Source organism: Anguilla anguilla, chromosome 10 (genome assembly GCF_013347855.1).
Source record: "Anguilla anguilla isolate fAngAng1 chromosome 10, fAngAng1.pri, whole genome shotgun sequence".
In the NCBI taxonomy this organism is placed as follows: Eukaryota; Metazoa; Chordata; class Actinopteri; order Anguilliformes; family Anguillidae; genus Anguilla; species Anguilla anguilla.
In genome coordinates, this window is record NC_049210.1 from 43,131,371 (window position 1) to 43,145,637 (window position 14,267).

The 14,267-nt window shown below is 52.4% G+C and overlaps 1 protein-coding gene across 1 annotated transcript in view; it reads left to right on the forward strand.

Moving 5' to 3' along the window:
- Positions 1-14,034, forward strand: part of pcsk5b (proprotein convertase subtilisin/kexin type 5b) — a 67,298-nt gene extending 53,264 nt beyond the window's left edge. Inside the window, exons 22-37 of the mRNA XM_035379520.1 lie at positions 276-412; positions 2,206-2,406; positions 2,741-2,809; positions 5,272-5,314; positions 5,777-5,919; positions 6,042-6,242; positions 6,344-6,430; positions 6,629-6,827; positions 7,077-7,291; positions 7,695-7,937; positions 8,054-8,287; positions 8,675-8,852; positions 10,597-10,814; positions 11,997-12,097; positions 12,535-12,730; positions 13,069-14,034. Of these exons, the coding sequence (XP_035235411.1) occupies positions 276-412; positions 2,206-2,406; positions 2,741-2,809; positions 5,272-5,314; positions 5,777-5,919; positions 6,042-6,242; positions 6,344-6,430; positions 6,629-6,827; positions 7,077-7,291; positions 7,695-7,937; positions 8,054-8,287; positions 8,675-8,852; positions 10,597-10,814; positions 11,997-12,097; positions 12,535-12,730; positions 13,069-13,514 (2,911 nt within the window). The 3' untranslated portion in view covers positions 13,515-14,034. The remainder of the gene's footprint in view (positions 1-275; positions 413-2,205; positions 2,407-2,740; positions 2,810-5,271; positions 5,315-5,776; positions 5,920-6,041; positions 6,243-6,343; positions 6,431-6,628; positions 6,828-7,076; positions 7,292-7,694; positions 7,938-8,053; positions 8,288-8,674; positions 8,853-10,596; positions 10,815-11,996; positions 12,098-12,534; positions 12,731-13,068) is intronic.
- Positions 14,035-14,267: the final 233 nt, after the last annotated feature.

Genomic DNA, 14,267 nt, shown 5'->3' on the forward strand with positions numbered 1-14,267 from the left:
TGTGTGTGTGTGTGTGTGGGGGGAAGCTTTTCCCTGTGCCAGGCACAGCTGGAGCCTGTGATGCTGAAGGACAGCGCTAGCCTCTGGGCAAAAGCGCAAAAATTACCGCATGAGAACCGAATCGAATTGGCCGAGGAGCGAGGAGCGGGCTTTGAAAAAAGGCCGAAATAAAAAAAAGTTCTGAGACTGGCCAGGTGACCCGAAGGCTCTCTGACGGGGCAGAATGCTGATTCTACCTGTGCCCCCCCCCTCCTCCTCCTCCTCCCCCCGCTCAGGTACTTCGACGAGGGCAGCTGCGGTCTCCAGTGTTCCCCTGGGAAGTACCCGCTGGACAGGCAGTGCCACCTGTGCCATCACACCTGCGGGGGATGCGACGACGGGGGTCCGGACAACTGCACCAGCTGCGACAAGGGTGAGGCCCGTAACCGCTAGCAACCAGGTTTACAGCGCGCCGGTCACGCTAGCGCATGTGTCTGTGCTACAATTTCGTTTGCCGATGTTTTTTTTACGTTACTATAACATACTTTATATTTATATTGCTGTTCTTGATCTTAAATAGTTCTCTGATGTTCTTGATCCTGTATTGTGGATCTCTCATTTTGATGGAATCCTCCTGGTCAGGTCGGGATTGTAAGTGGACACATTCTTCGTTGGCCTCACCTGATAAAAATAAAGGACGTATTGATAAAAACCATATATATAAACAAGCGCAGAGTAAGATAAAAACCATATATATAAACAAGCGCAGAGTGAGTCCGCATTCTCTCGCTATGAGGAACTCTAGGACGGCGTCCGGTTGAAAGGAGGTCAGCGAGAAAAGGGGGATTGTGCCGTTGAGCGTCTCAAAAGCGCGAATCTGCCTTTAATATGACTTCACTGGCACACAAATCTGCCCTTAATCTATCGAGCCGCTACACGGCAGAGATCAAAGGGTCCTCAGCGGCAGTTTCTTTATGAGCTGCAGACCTGTAGTTTTTCTGGGAGTTTCCGCGAGGAAAACAAACCCCGTTGAACCGTCTTGGTTAATTCCAACCTTGTGGGACGCTAAAGAGGAGGGAAGTGCTTATCTAAATGAAATACGCTTCACGTTATGTTGGATTGCTATGGGGTAGGAGAGAGGGAGGGAGGGAGGGAGAGAGAGAAAAGGGGGGGGAAGTGTCATGTGTTTTCGGTGAAGGTTAAAGGTCGGTGAGAAGGACAGTGTAGGACACCCAGATGGTGATGCCCCCCCTACGAAATCCGCTGGCTCTGCGATTTCCTTTGAAACGAACGGTCCGCTGCTCGTCTGCATTTCCAGCGGGAAATCCGCTCGGGAGAACGGCACGGCTATCGGCTGCTCCAGGTCAGGGGCCACGAGGCGGGGGGTGGGGGGGTGGGGGGCTGGGGAAGGGGGTGGGGGCGGTGGCGTGTTGGGGGTCCTTGGCTTCACGAAGGCTTCAGCTAAAACAGCTCTGCTGGGACTCGCCAAGCTCTCCGAGCGGCCTACACCAGAGCTGGGTCAAATACGCGTGAAAAATTCTCTCAGAAATACTCTCGCGCTCGCCGGTCGAACTCGTAGAAACTCCTGCAGATCTCTGCAGATTTTCATTGAAAGATGTTGCAGACCAAAACATGCAGTCATATGAAATAAAGACTATATGATATATATGTTATCTACCAGCAACTAAACAGAATCTGTTCTGAATATTGCTGAAAATACTAGGGAAAATTGTCAGTAATCTGCAGGAAATTTACCAGTGTTTGAAGGGGTAAAGTTCAAATTTAGGGCCTATTTACTAAAACTTTTTAGCACATGCAAAATCAATAACATGACCAATGATTGGTCATGGTATTTGTTTTGCACCAATCATTGGTTGTGTTATTCTCCTGCAGATTAAACTGAATCCCCTCAGTAAATGTTATACAGGACATATTAATATCAGCTGTAACATTTTGGAGTAAAACTCTGACTGGGCAAGCTGCCACAGGTGGCAGGCGTCGGCCAGGTGAACCGAGGATGAGAGGTAGAGGGCGTGTCCCTAGCAGACAGCGTTTGTGATTCTTTCCAGGGAGGTATTTTTGGGCCCTCAGACAAATGTTTGTAAAATGTATAAATGTGTTTCCTGTCTGCGATGCAGTTCAAATTTTAAATTTGAATTGAGGAAAGGAAGAGGGAGGGCTACGGGCTGATTTTCGGCTGCGCTGTCCCGTGTCTGCACCCCACAGATAAATTCGGGGTGGACCGGTACCTGTTCCAGCAGCAGTGCCGGGACGCCTGCCCGGAGGCGCACTACCACTCAAAGGAGCACACCTGTGAGCCCTGCGGAGACAACTGCAAGGTGTGCACCTCCTCCCACACCTGCATCACCTGCGCTGCCTCCTTCTACCCCAAGGAAGGGGCCTGCGTTCGCCTGGACTGCGGGGAAGGTAGGTTTCACACACACACGCACTCTATACACTACACACACACACAAACACACGCACTCTGCAGACACACATACACACACACTCTCACATACACACACATTTATACACACACACACACTCTACAGGCACACACACACACTCAACACTCTATACACACACTCTACACACTACACATACACACACAGACACACACACACACACTCTACACACTCTCGCACACACACACACACACACTCTGTATGGGCTTTATGAGGCTGGGCAGGTGTGAGTGGGATTAGAGAGGGGGCGGGGCCAGGCTGTTGACTGCTTGTCTGCTGTGTTGTTGCCTGCGCAGGTGAGGTGGAGGACCCTGTGTATGACGACTGCTTGCCCTGTGAGGAGGGGTGTAAGAAGTGCTTCCCAGGTAAGCTCACCTGTGTCCTGATCTCAGGAAGCCCCTCCCCCGATCTGGGGCTCGGCACTGCTGTCAGACGGGGCTCCAAAGGGGCTGAAACAGGGCGCTCTTCAGAAATATGCACCCCCTCTGGGGCTCACCAAATCACTGACCACAGCCAACTCTTAAGGGGGTGGGGGGTAAAGAAAAGAATGAGGAGTGGAGAGAGAGAGAGAGAGAGGGAGAGAGGGAGAGGAAGAAAGACGGGAGAGGGAGAGTGATAGAGTGAGAAACAGAGAGGGAGGGAGAGAGAGTGATTGGTGAGTGATGGAGAAAGAGTGATAGAGGGAGAGGGGGAGAGATAGAGAAAAAGAGAGAGATATGTGAGAGGTTTTGGGGTGAGAGGCTCATTGGACAGTCGAAGATGGGCTTCGCTCCGTCCAGGAGATCTGTCCCACAGAGCTGCCCCCCCCCCTCCCTTGCTGCCACATGACTCACCCCTCTTTTATTTCTGTTTGAATGGAGAGCTCTGGGATGCGAGCAGAATGAGATTATCCCCGTGCAGTGAGCGAGCCTCAGAGCAGGAGACAGGAGCGGGACGTTCCCCCCGAAACGCGGCTGTCAGGCTTCATCAAAGCCCCCTCCAATCCCCCCTCCTGCCCCCACGTCTGCCAGGTTCCCCAATAATACCCCCCCCACCCCACCCTGGTGGTTCCCCCCTACCCCTGCGTCTTACTGAAGTTTTGGTTCCTAACCTGGTTGGTTGAAAATTCTCCGGGATCAGCAGGAGTGTGTGTCAGTACACAAGCAAGGCTGGCGGTGAAACAGGAAGTTTGGGCTGCGTCCCCAGACTAGCGGGCTGGCTATAACCACACCAGCCTTGAATCTGAGTGAGATAGGCCTGCTGCTCGCTGGCTGGAGCGGGTGAATCAGCCGCTGGCTTCGATCGCTCGGTCTCTCCGCGCGTACGCTACCTCCGTTTACAGCTTGGCTGTCTCGTACGCACGCGCCTGGCTGTTGTTTTTTGGGGTCCCACGCCGTGCTCCCTCCTCCCCCGGTACGAACTCTTCGTCTTTTTAAAAGAGGAGATATTTCTGCGGCTGGAGAAGCCAAGCCCCTGCAGACACGGTTCCCGCTCCTGACACACACGCACACACACACACGCACACACGCTCGCGCACACACGCACACACACACACACTTTCTGGATAATTAAACGCACAAGAAGGAACCTGTTTGACACTCGGGCTTGTTGCCGAGCGCTGCGGCGTAATCTCCATGCTATCTGGAGGAGCCGCGCTCGCGTCTGTCTGCTTCCTGATGGAATTGCCCTCTGGCAAGCACAAATTTTTTTTTTAGATTAGTTCCCCCCCACCCCCCCCCTCCTCCTTACCCCCCCCCCCCCATACTTGAAGGAGGATAAAACTGATTCCACACTATTTCAGGTCTGGTGTCAGTGAGAGTCAGGGTGTTTGCGATAAGCCTCTTATCTCTTTACCTGCAGGACAGCTGTGTGTGTGTGTGTGTGTGTGTGTGTGTGTGTGTGTGTGTGTGTGTGTGTGTGTGTGTTTGTGCATTTGACATTTCTTCCCGCTTGGTGATGATACTTGACAGTTGAGTCAGCTTTCAGAAACCAGTGAGAGCTGCACTGTACGATCCTGAATTAGATATGCCATTGTGCCCCCTAGAGGCAATAGCAAACCATCACAGGGCAAATAACTAACTGCTGTGGTGGACTGGCAGGACCTGATTCAGGGTCTGATGCAGAGTGTACCTCTCATTGGCTCCTATTTCACATGTAACTCTCATTAGTTCCTTTAGTAAATACACGTCTCATTGGTACTCCAGTAAGGGCACTTCTGATTGGCTCTTTAGTAAGTGCACCTCTCATTGAGTACTTCAGTAAGTGCACGTCTTATTGGTTCTTCTTTCAAGTGTCTGTATCATTGGTTACCTTACTGAGTGTAACTCTCATTGGTTCATTTAGATAGTGTAAATATTATTGACTACATTAGTAAGTGCACATCTCATTGGTTACTTCAGTAACACAGTATTAGCACAATTATCCTGTAATATTTTATAGATTTATTCTTCTTTTCTAAATCTCAGATTTTACCCATCATATTAGTCCATCAGTAATATCAGAATTGCAATCAAACTGCTGAGCTTTTTTGGTTGGGTAATGCACAATGACAATCAGAGTAGCTGCTTTCATAGAGGAAGAGCTCAACTTGCCTGAAAGCTGTGGGAGAAGATTGCCCCCTGGTGTCCATTATCGGAGCTATTACCTGCATTTTAAACAGATCACAAGCCATTGAAAATACATCAGCAAGGTAGATGTGAGGATTTTTTTGCACACAGTTATAAACTAAAGGGGAAAAAAACAGTGAGTCAGGGCCTGACCTGACTCTAACATGCCTGTGTGTGTGTGCGTGCATATGTGTGTGTGTTTGTGTTTGTCATGCTCTGACCTGTATTTGATTTTTCTGCAGGAAACCCTAAGCACTGCATCACATGCAGGGAGGGGTATTACAAGTAAGTTCATGTTTAATGCTTGTTTCTGCTTGGCAGAGGAGTTACTCTGCACAAACTATGTGGGAGGAGGTCGGCAGAACACCATCTTACAGGGACATCACTGTAGCACAGTCGCACACACATCACCCATAGGCCTCAAAGTTTGGTGTTGGTCTCAGTAGTATTAGCAGAAACTCAAAACAAGGTGTTTGTGTGTGTGTGTCTATGGGAGTGTGTGTGTGTGAGGGGGTATGTGTGATTGAGTGTGTGTGTGAGTGTGTGTGTGTGTGAGGGGGTATGTGTGATTGAGTGTGTGTGTGAGTGTGTGTGTGTGTGAGAGAGAGAGAGAGATAGAGAGTGTGAGTGTGTTTGTGTGTGTGTGTGTGTGTGTTTGTGTGTGTTTGTGTGTGTGTGTGCGTGTGTGCGTGTGTGTTTTCCTGGTTTTGGTGTATTTCTGAGCTCCTCTGGTCTCTCTCTGGTCAGGCACGAGCTGCAGTGCTATCAGAGCTGCCCAGAGAGGACGTACGGCCGCGGCGCACACATGACCTGCGAGCCGTGCGACGACAACTGCGTGAGCTGTGATGAGACCCAGTGCTACTGGTGCGAAGACCACCTGTTCCTGTCAGGTAAACTCACCTGTTCCTGTCAGGTAAACTCACCTGTTTCTGTCAGGTAAACTCACCTGTTCCTGTCAGGTAAGCTCACCTGTTTCTATCAGGTAAACTCTTTGGCAAATCTTTTTTGGCAGATGACAAGTGCGTGCGGAAATGTGAGCCAGGTTTCTATGGCGATGAGGAGAGTCAGGAGTGTGAGGCGTGTCACCGTGACTGTCGGACGTGCGGCGGGCCGAACTTCGATGACTGTGACGCCTGTGAAGCTGGCGTGACGCTGGTGGACGGACAGTGCGTTGTCGTCCGCAAAACCTGCTCTGAAAACAGCTTCCTCAATGGTAGGCCGTGACCTCTGACCTGATATGTACATGTACACACATGCACACAAACACACACTTATAAGTATATTAATGATATTTTCTGTGATTCTGGTGTCCAGAACAGAATAATGAATGTGAAGACTGCCATCCCAGCTGTAAGGCCTGCTCCGGTTCTGGAAAGAACAACTGCAACACCTGTGAGAAAGGTAAGTGCACCACCTGTGCTTACTACCTGTACCACTGCCTGTGCCATACCGCTGTCTGTTAGCTGTGCAGTGTCCGGTCTCTTACCTGTGTGAGTTACCTGTGTCTGTCTCCGCAGGGTGGTTTACCTGTGTGAGTTACCTGTGTCTGTCTCCGCAGGGTGGTTTACCTGTGTGAGTTACCTGTGTCTGTCTCCGCAGGGTGGTTCCTGACCGCTCGACAGACCTGTGTGAAGACGTGCCCGGTGGGGAGTTTTGGGAATGAGACGTCGGGGCGGTGTGGAGACTGCCTGCCCGGGTGTGTCCTGTGTGAGGACGGGACGCAGTGCCAGCGGTGTCTGTCTGGACCCAAAACCCAGCTGTACCTGGAGGCGGGGCGCTGTGTCCCCCAGTGCCACAGGTTCGAGGAAAATAACCAATATGTTCTTTACCAGGAATGTGTATTTCTGTCGCTGTCTTACATGTCCCACATTATTTAAAAAAATCAGAAAACAGAAAACTCTGGAACTCTCACTTTGGAACTGTCACTCTGGAGCTCTTTCTCACTCTGGAACCCTGTCGTTCTGGTGGTCTCTCTCTGAATTTGGGGGGGTTCTGTCTTGGCCCGGTCCTCACCCCCCCCCCCCCCCCCCCCTCCCGGTGTTCTCAGGGGGTTCCCGGAGGAGGGCGAGTGTCGGAGCTGTGCCCCGCTGTGCGCGTCGTGTGAGGGGCGCTCTGCGTACTGCCTGAGCTGCGCGGAGCCTGCCGTGCTGCTGGGGTACGAGTGCAGGGAGAGCTGCCCCCCCGCGTACTTCGCCAGGGACGGGGAGTGCCAGCGTTGCCCCAGCAACTGCGCGGACTGCAACCAGCAGGGCCTGTGTAGAGGTGAGGGCCCCTGGGGGCCACCCCGACACACACACGTCTGAGACAGAAGGATGGAGTGTACATTATATATACTCCCCACACACACATGCACACGCACACGCACACACACACACACAAACACACGCGCACACACACACACACACACACACACACGTCTGAGACAGAAGGATGGAGTGTACATTATATATACTCCCTACACACACACACACATGCACACACACACGCACACACATACGCACACGCACACGCGCACGCACACGCACACACAGACTCTGGGGCCTGCCAGGACCAGGAATGGTGATCACTGCCATGTGTCATACCAATAAAGCCTTTTTATGATTGAATTAAAATTGAGAGGGAGAGAGAAAGCCCCAATCACTATCTTTATCCCCCCGTTTCTCAGAATGTGACCAGTATTACTTCCTGCATGAGGACGGTTGCCTGGACGACTGCCCTACGGGGTACTATGCGGACGTGGAGAGGAAGGAGTGTGTGCGCTGTCACTCTGACTGCGCAGAGTGCGACGGGCCGGACGAGGACGACTGCGACAGCTGCAGAGACGCAGCCGCGGTGCGGTACAACGGCGAGTGTCTGCCAAAGTGCCCCTCAAACACCTACCACGACATGGACGCCATGGAGTGCAGAGGTATGGACCATACCAACTCAGCAACACTACAGGGGGGGCATGGACCATACCACTGCTGTCCAGCATAGGAGACTCTAGCAGTGTGCATTCCCATGTGTGTCTGTCTCTCCCCCCAGCCTGCGACCGGTCGTGCCTGACCTGCTCTGGGCCCACCCCCGCCTCCTGCCTGAGCTGTGGGGAGGGCATGCAGCGGGACATCCACGGGCACTGCATCTTCGAGACCAGGTGCTCGCTGCGCTCCTACAAGGACCAGCAGGGGGAGTGCCAGCCCTGCCACCGGCTCTGCCACCGCTGCTCAGGACCCGGCAGAGCCGACTGCCTCAGCTGCAGCGACCCGTACTTCCTGCTCAGTGAGTACCACACCGTCACACACAGGAAGTGGCAGTCACATGGGGTCAATGGATGAAGGATGTTGTTTTCCTCAGAGCTTCCTCCATTGCAAGGACCCTCAGGGTTGTTGTTTATCTCAGCGCTTCCTTCATCGCTGTGTCCCTCAGTGGTGTTGTTTATCTCAACGCTTCCTCCATCATTGTGTCCCTCGGGGGCATTGTTTATGTCAGCACTTCTTTCATCGCTGTGTCCCTCGGGGGTGTTGTTTGTCTCAGCGCTTCCTCCATCATTGTGTCCCTCGGGGGCGTTGTTCATGTCAGCACTTCTTTCATCGTTGTGTCCCTGAGTGCTGTTGTTTGTCTCAGCGCTTCCTCCATCACTGTGTTCTCCATCGCTGTGTCCCTCAGATCACACCTGTGTGGAGCGTTGCCCGGTGGGGTTCTACGAGGACGCGGAGCAGCGGCTGTGTGAGCGGTGCCACTTCACCTGCGAGTCGTGCCGAGGCAGGCACAGCGTGGAGTGCCTCACCTGCAAAGCTGACCTGCTGAGGCTGGGGCGGGGCTGCGTGGAAACCTGCGGCTCGGGGTGAGACAGGGCAGGGGCGGGGCCAGGGGCGGGGCCAGGGGCGGGGCTTCTCTGGAAACCTGTGACTTTGGGTGAGACAGGGCAGGGGCGGGGCCAGGGGCAGGGCCAGGGGCGGGGCCAGGGGCGGGGCCAGGGGCGGGGCTGCGTGGAAACCTGCGGCTCGGGGTGAGACAGGGCAGGGGCGGGGCCAGGAGCGGGGTTTGGGGCGGGGCCAGGGGCGGGGCTGCGTGGAAACCTGCGGCTCGGGGTGAGACAGGGCAGGGGCGGGGCCAGGGGCGGGGCCAGGGGCGGGGCTAGCGTGGAAACCTGCAGCTCCGGGTGAGACAGGGCAGGGGCGGGGCTTGCGCGGGACCAAGGTCACATGGAAACCTGAGGCTCTGGGTGAGAGAGGGCAGGGCAGGGGCGGGGCTAGGGTCAGACTCAGGTGAAAGGCAGGTACGGACACTCCCAGGACTCTGCAAACCCCAGACCCTCAGAGCAGAGAGCATAGACTGTGGGTTCTGCAATAGGACAGGCAGATTGCAGCGTTTTTTTGTTAAGGGACCTTGGGCTCTGGAAAGGTGCTATATAAATAAAATGTATTATTATTATTATTATTATTAGTATTTTCTTTTCTTCATAACTGCAGCTTTGTGACAATGACAGGTGAGGCTCTATCATGAATTAGCTCAAAAACTAGAGGTTTTAGGCACCTATAACTTAACCACCACCAGAGGGCAGTACATAACCATAAAAAGCACTGAACGGGCCTGTATCCCAGAGCAGTATGACTGTGTTAGCTGGATAGCTGCACTGCGTAAAACCCGGAGAGCCGTTCTGGGTTTCACTCAGTGCAGTTACTCAGCTATCTCAGTAATCCTGCTTCATAATACAGCCCTGTGGTCTCCTCCTGTGTGCTTAAAACACGCAGTCTAAACATCCTTTTCAGCAGTTTCAGTCATTTTTTTTTTATGGTTATGTTTTCACATAAATTATTTTTTGCAGGCTCATCAGATCAGCTGCACGGTTATCTGCGGTTAGGTTTTTCGGGGACGTTCCCCCTGTTGATGTTCTCACTGCGTCCCTTACTCAAGGCTGCCTCTAAACCCAGACTCCACAGCACAGTTTTCCCTCTCCGTCCCGCGTAGGAGAGACAGGGAGGGAGGGAGGGGCGGGTGCAGCTGAGCGGCTTTGCCTGTGATTCGCCCACTCCAGGCCGTGACAGGGTCATAACGAGCCTCCAGTGCGCGCCTGCATCACGAGGAGCGACATTCTTTCCTTCCTTCTTTCTTTCTTTCTTTCTTTTTTTCTTTCTTTCTGTAACGTTCGTCAGCATGAAACCCAAGTGGAAAATTCCCGGGTTTGAAATGAGAGGCTGTAGAAATGCAACAGCCTGTGAAACTGTTCTGCTTTAGAGCCTTAGCATGCCCCGGTCACATGGGGGGGGGGGGGTGGGGGTTGGGGGGGATATGGCAGTTAAGAGGGAGGCCCTGCTAAAATCACATGACTTTAGCTCCTCCTACTTTGACCTAAGCCCTGTGCACATACTCTTGTTGACAGAGATACTGTACATCATCAGCAGATGAGCAACCGAGCGGTCAAGTACCTTTGCAAACAATGTATTTGGCTGGACTGCAACAGCGGGGCCAGCCCTACAAACGCGAATGTCTGTGACTGAGTCACTGAGTGATGAAGTTACGCCATTGGTCGGCTGGTCCGGCCATATACTAGGTTTTGACCTGGTCTTGTTTTTTTTCTTCCTCAGTCACTATGCCAACATGTCCTCCCACACCTGCCTGCGTTGCGACCCCACCTGTGGGGAGTGCGCCGGGGGCGACGCCGCACACTGCCTCACCTGCAGGCACAAGTACTTCTACCTGAGCGCCCACGGGCGCTGTTACCCCTCCTGCCCGGACGGCTACTACGCAGACACCCGAGCGTGGACCTGCGAGACGTGCCACCCCACCTGCAGGACCTGCACAGGTACGAGGGGGCGTGGCCAGGCCAGGACGCCGCACTCCGGGCGCAGAGCTAAAGATGGCCGCTGTCTGAGGGCAACAGGATGCTCTCGCAGTACCTCCTAACTGCAGCCGAGGCACACGCATCCTCAGCTAAATGACTGCAAATAATAAAGGATCATTAATTTAGTCCAACAGTGCTAATCCAAATGGCAGTTTGTTTTTGATTACTGTATGACCAACAAAGTAAACTGCTTGCCTGCCCGCCTGTCTTTTTGTCTGCCTATGTGTCTGCCTGTCTGTCTGTCTGCCTGCCTGCCTGTCTGTCTGTTGGTTGGTTGGTCTGTCAGTGAGTCTGTCCATCCTAGTCTTCTCTCTCTGCAGAGTGCTGTTTTGTAACCCCTTCCACTCCACGCTCAACATGCATGATCAAGCCCTAAGGACACCGCTTCCTTTCTTCTGTGTGTGTGTGTGTGTATGTGTGTATGTGTGTATGTGTATGTGTGTGTGTGTGTGTGTGTGTGTGTATGTGTGTGTGTGTGTGTGTGTGTGTGTGTGTGTGTATGTGTGTATGTGTGTGTGTGCATACCCGCAGGTCACTGAACCCTGCCTCCTCCTGCACACACACACACACACACACACACACATACACACACACACTCACAGGTTTTCTGGTATACATTCAGGCACCCACAGTCCACAGTCTGAGGGCTGTCTGCTTGTGAACCAATGACTGGCCTCTTCCTATCAGGAAAGTTCCAGAAAAAAAAGTATCTCTGGACATTTTTTAAAAGTCATGGTTATATCACGCTGAAAGTGCTACTTTAAAAAAATGATTACAGTTGTGTCCTTGTGTATGTGCACATTTCCATGCTCTCTTGTGGCTCACATTGAAAATCAATTATGCATTAACATTTGGAATTTCTTTTGTGAAAATCCCCTTGCAAATTTTTAATGTGACGTATCAGATCACGCAGTCCGGATGGTGGTTAAAGTTACAGAATGAACAGAAGATGGTAAACAGAATTTTATCAAGACCCGATGTCACGCTTTGCTTTTTGAAAGACAGGCACAATGAATTTAAAATGGAGCTCGTGCTCTCTGAATGAGGCTTGTGTAAGATGATTTCAGCCCAGAAGAGGGTTCATGCTTTCTGAATGGAACCGCGAGGACAGCTTTCTGATGCATCGTGGGTATTGTTTTTCAGGGGACGGACCCCTCCAATGTCAAACATGCTACATGGGCTTCACCTTCCTGGGTGGCATCTGTGAGTCGGACTGCATGATTGGACAGTACGCCACCGCCGTGGTAAGGAAGCTCGCGCGGGTCAAACACGGCCTTTCTCATTTTCTCAGCCTGTTGGTCTAGCAGCAATGTGATTTCTTACCTCATGAAGTACCTCAACCAGAGAGAATGTTCAGCCATTAAGTAAAACAGCAATGACCCCAGAGACAGTTATGATCAGAAAATCCATCTCCTGATTAATCGTCATGAAAAATGACATCTTATGGTCCTTACGTCTCGCATCCCCTTGTCTGAGAAGAGCTGACGTGATTGCGAGAAACCGTTCCAGTCCACCACTAAGACACCCGATTCGACCAATCAGCTAATCGTGTTTTTTTTCAATCATGACCTTGATTGGTTGAGCCGGGTGTCTTGGCCAGCCCTTCCGGGATGGGATTGGACGGGACAGGGGCTGCTGGGGGTGTGACCGGGGTGCTGATATATCGGACGTGCCCCCACAGAGCCCCTCCCTGAGCTGTGCGAACTGCGACGGCTCCTGTGTGGACTGCAAAGGCCCCGGCCCCAACAACTGCACCGTCTGCCCCGCCCTCGACCTGCTGGCCAATGACGGCCGCTGCCTGTCCTGCTGCGCGGGGGAGGCACGCAAAGACTCCGCCCCCATGCCGCTGGACTGCTGCAACTGCACCGAGTCTCGAGGTAAGCTATCCCCCCCCCCCTGCCACTTCCTGCTTCTCTGTGATTGGCTGAGGCAATGAATTGGTGACTTTGTACAGGTTGTATTCCTGCCTTTCACCCAATGTCTGCTGGCATATTTTGTATGTTTTCAATGTATGTTTTATGTGTTTGCTTTCTAAGCCTCTCTGATCTGCCTCAAGTAGGTCTTACTTGCAAAAGAGGTTTTAATGTGACTTTCTAATGGTAATCGTAAAAATGATGAATCATGATCCCCATGCCCCCTAAAATTAGCTCCTAGCAGTTACCTCCCCCTCCCTGTCAGTCTGTCCATCCGTACTGAAGTTTGTCTGTCCCCACAGAAGAGTGCATCCTCTGGGTAAACTTTCGCTTCGGGGGGGCGGAGGAGCTGGAGGAGCTGGCGGGGCGACCCATCCTCTTCATCATCACCTCCATCCTCCTCCTCCTCAGCCTGGGGGGCGGGACCTTCGTCTTCCTGCAGAAGCGCTCCAAGAACGGCCCCAAGGTCAAGGCCGGCGGCTACGAGAAACTGGGCGGCGGAGGGGGCGGGGCGAAAGGCTCCGCCTCCTACGAGCCCGGACGCTCGGGAGGCTCCGTCCAGTTTGGCGAGTCGCAGCTGGTGGACTACCAGGACCGCGAGGAGGACGAAGACGAGGATGATGAAGATGAGGATATCGTGTATATGGGCCAAGATGGAACCGTCTACCGCAAGTTTAAGTACGGACTCCTGGACGAGGATGAAGAGGAAGAGCTCGAGTACGACGACGAGAGCTACTCCTTCCGATAGGGAACACTCCTTCCAGCAGGGGAAACTGCTCTTTCCGATAGGGAAAACTCCTTCCAGCAGGGGAAACTGCTCTTTCCGATAGGGAAAACTCCTTCCAACAGGGAAAACTGCTCTTTCCAATAGGGAAAACTCCTTCCAACAGCAAAAACTGCTCTTTCTGATAGGGAAAACTGCTCTTTCTGATAGGGAAAACTCCTTCCAACAGCAAAAACTGCTCTTTCTGATTGGGAAAACTCCATTCAACCATGAAAAATGCTCTTTCTGATAGGGAAAACTGCTTCCTTGCTCCTTTCGATTGGGAAAGCTGCTCATTCTGCTGGGAGAATGGGCCTTCATTCTGCTCTTCACTCACCTCTCTCTCTTTATCAGTTTTCCTTTTGAACCTCCTCGTGTGAAAAGTACAGGAAGTGTAACAGAACGTCACAGCTCAGAATCAGCAATGGAACCGCTTTAAAATGTTATAAAATAATGGTGAATAATAGAACGGGTGTGTATGAATACAGGGTTATGCCATTTGGTCTGTACAAGCCCCCCCCCCCACACACCGAAATTCCCCGAAATTTCTCAACAGTATTTCCCGTCAGAGATTACAGACGCCACATTCAGGGCAGTAAAAATATTGGGAAAGGAACCGATTTCCCTGCCGCACGGCCATTTCCTGGACTCCTGGGGGAAAGCGAAACCATGACGACACTTCAGATTTTACTGTGCCCGACGCCGTCGTCGTCCGCCATTTTTAATCCGTTTAGACAC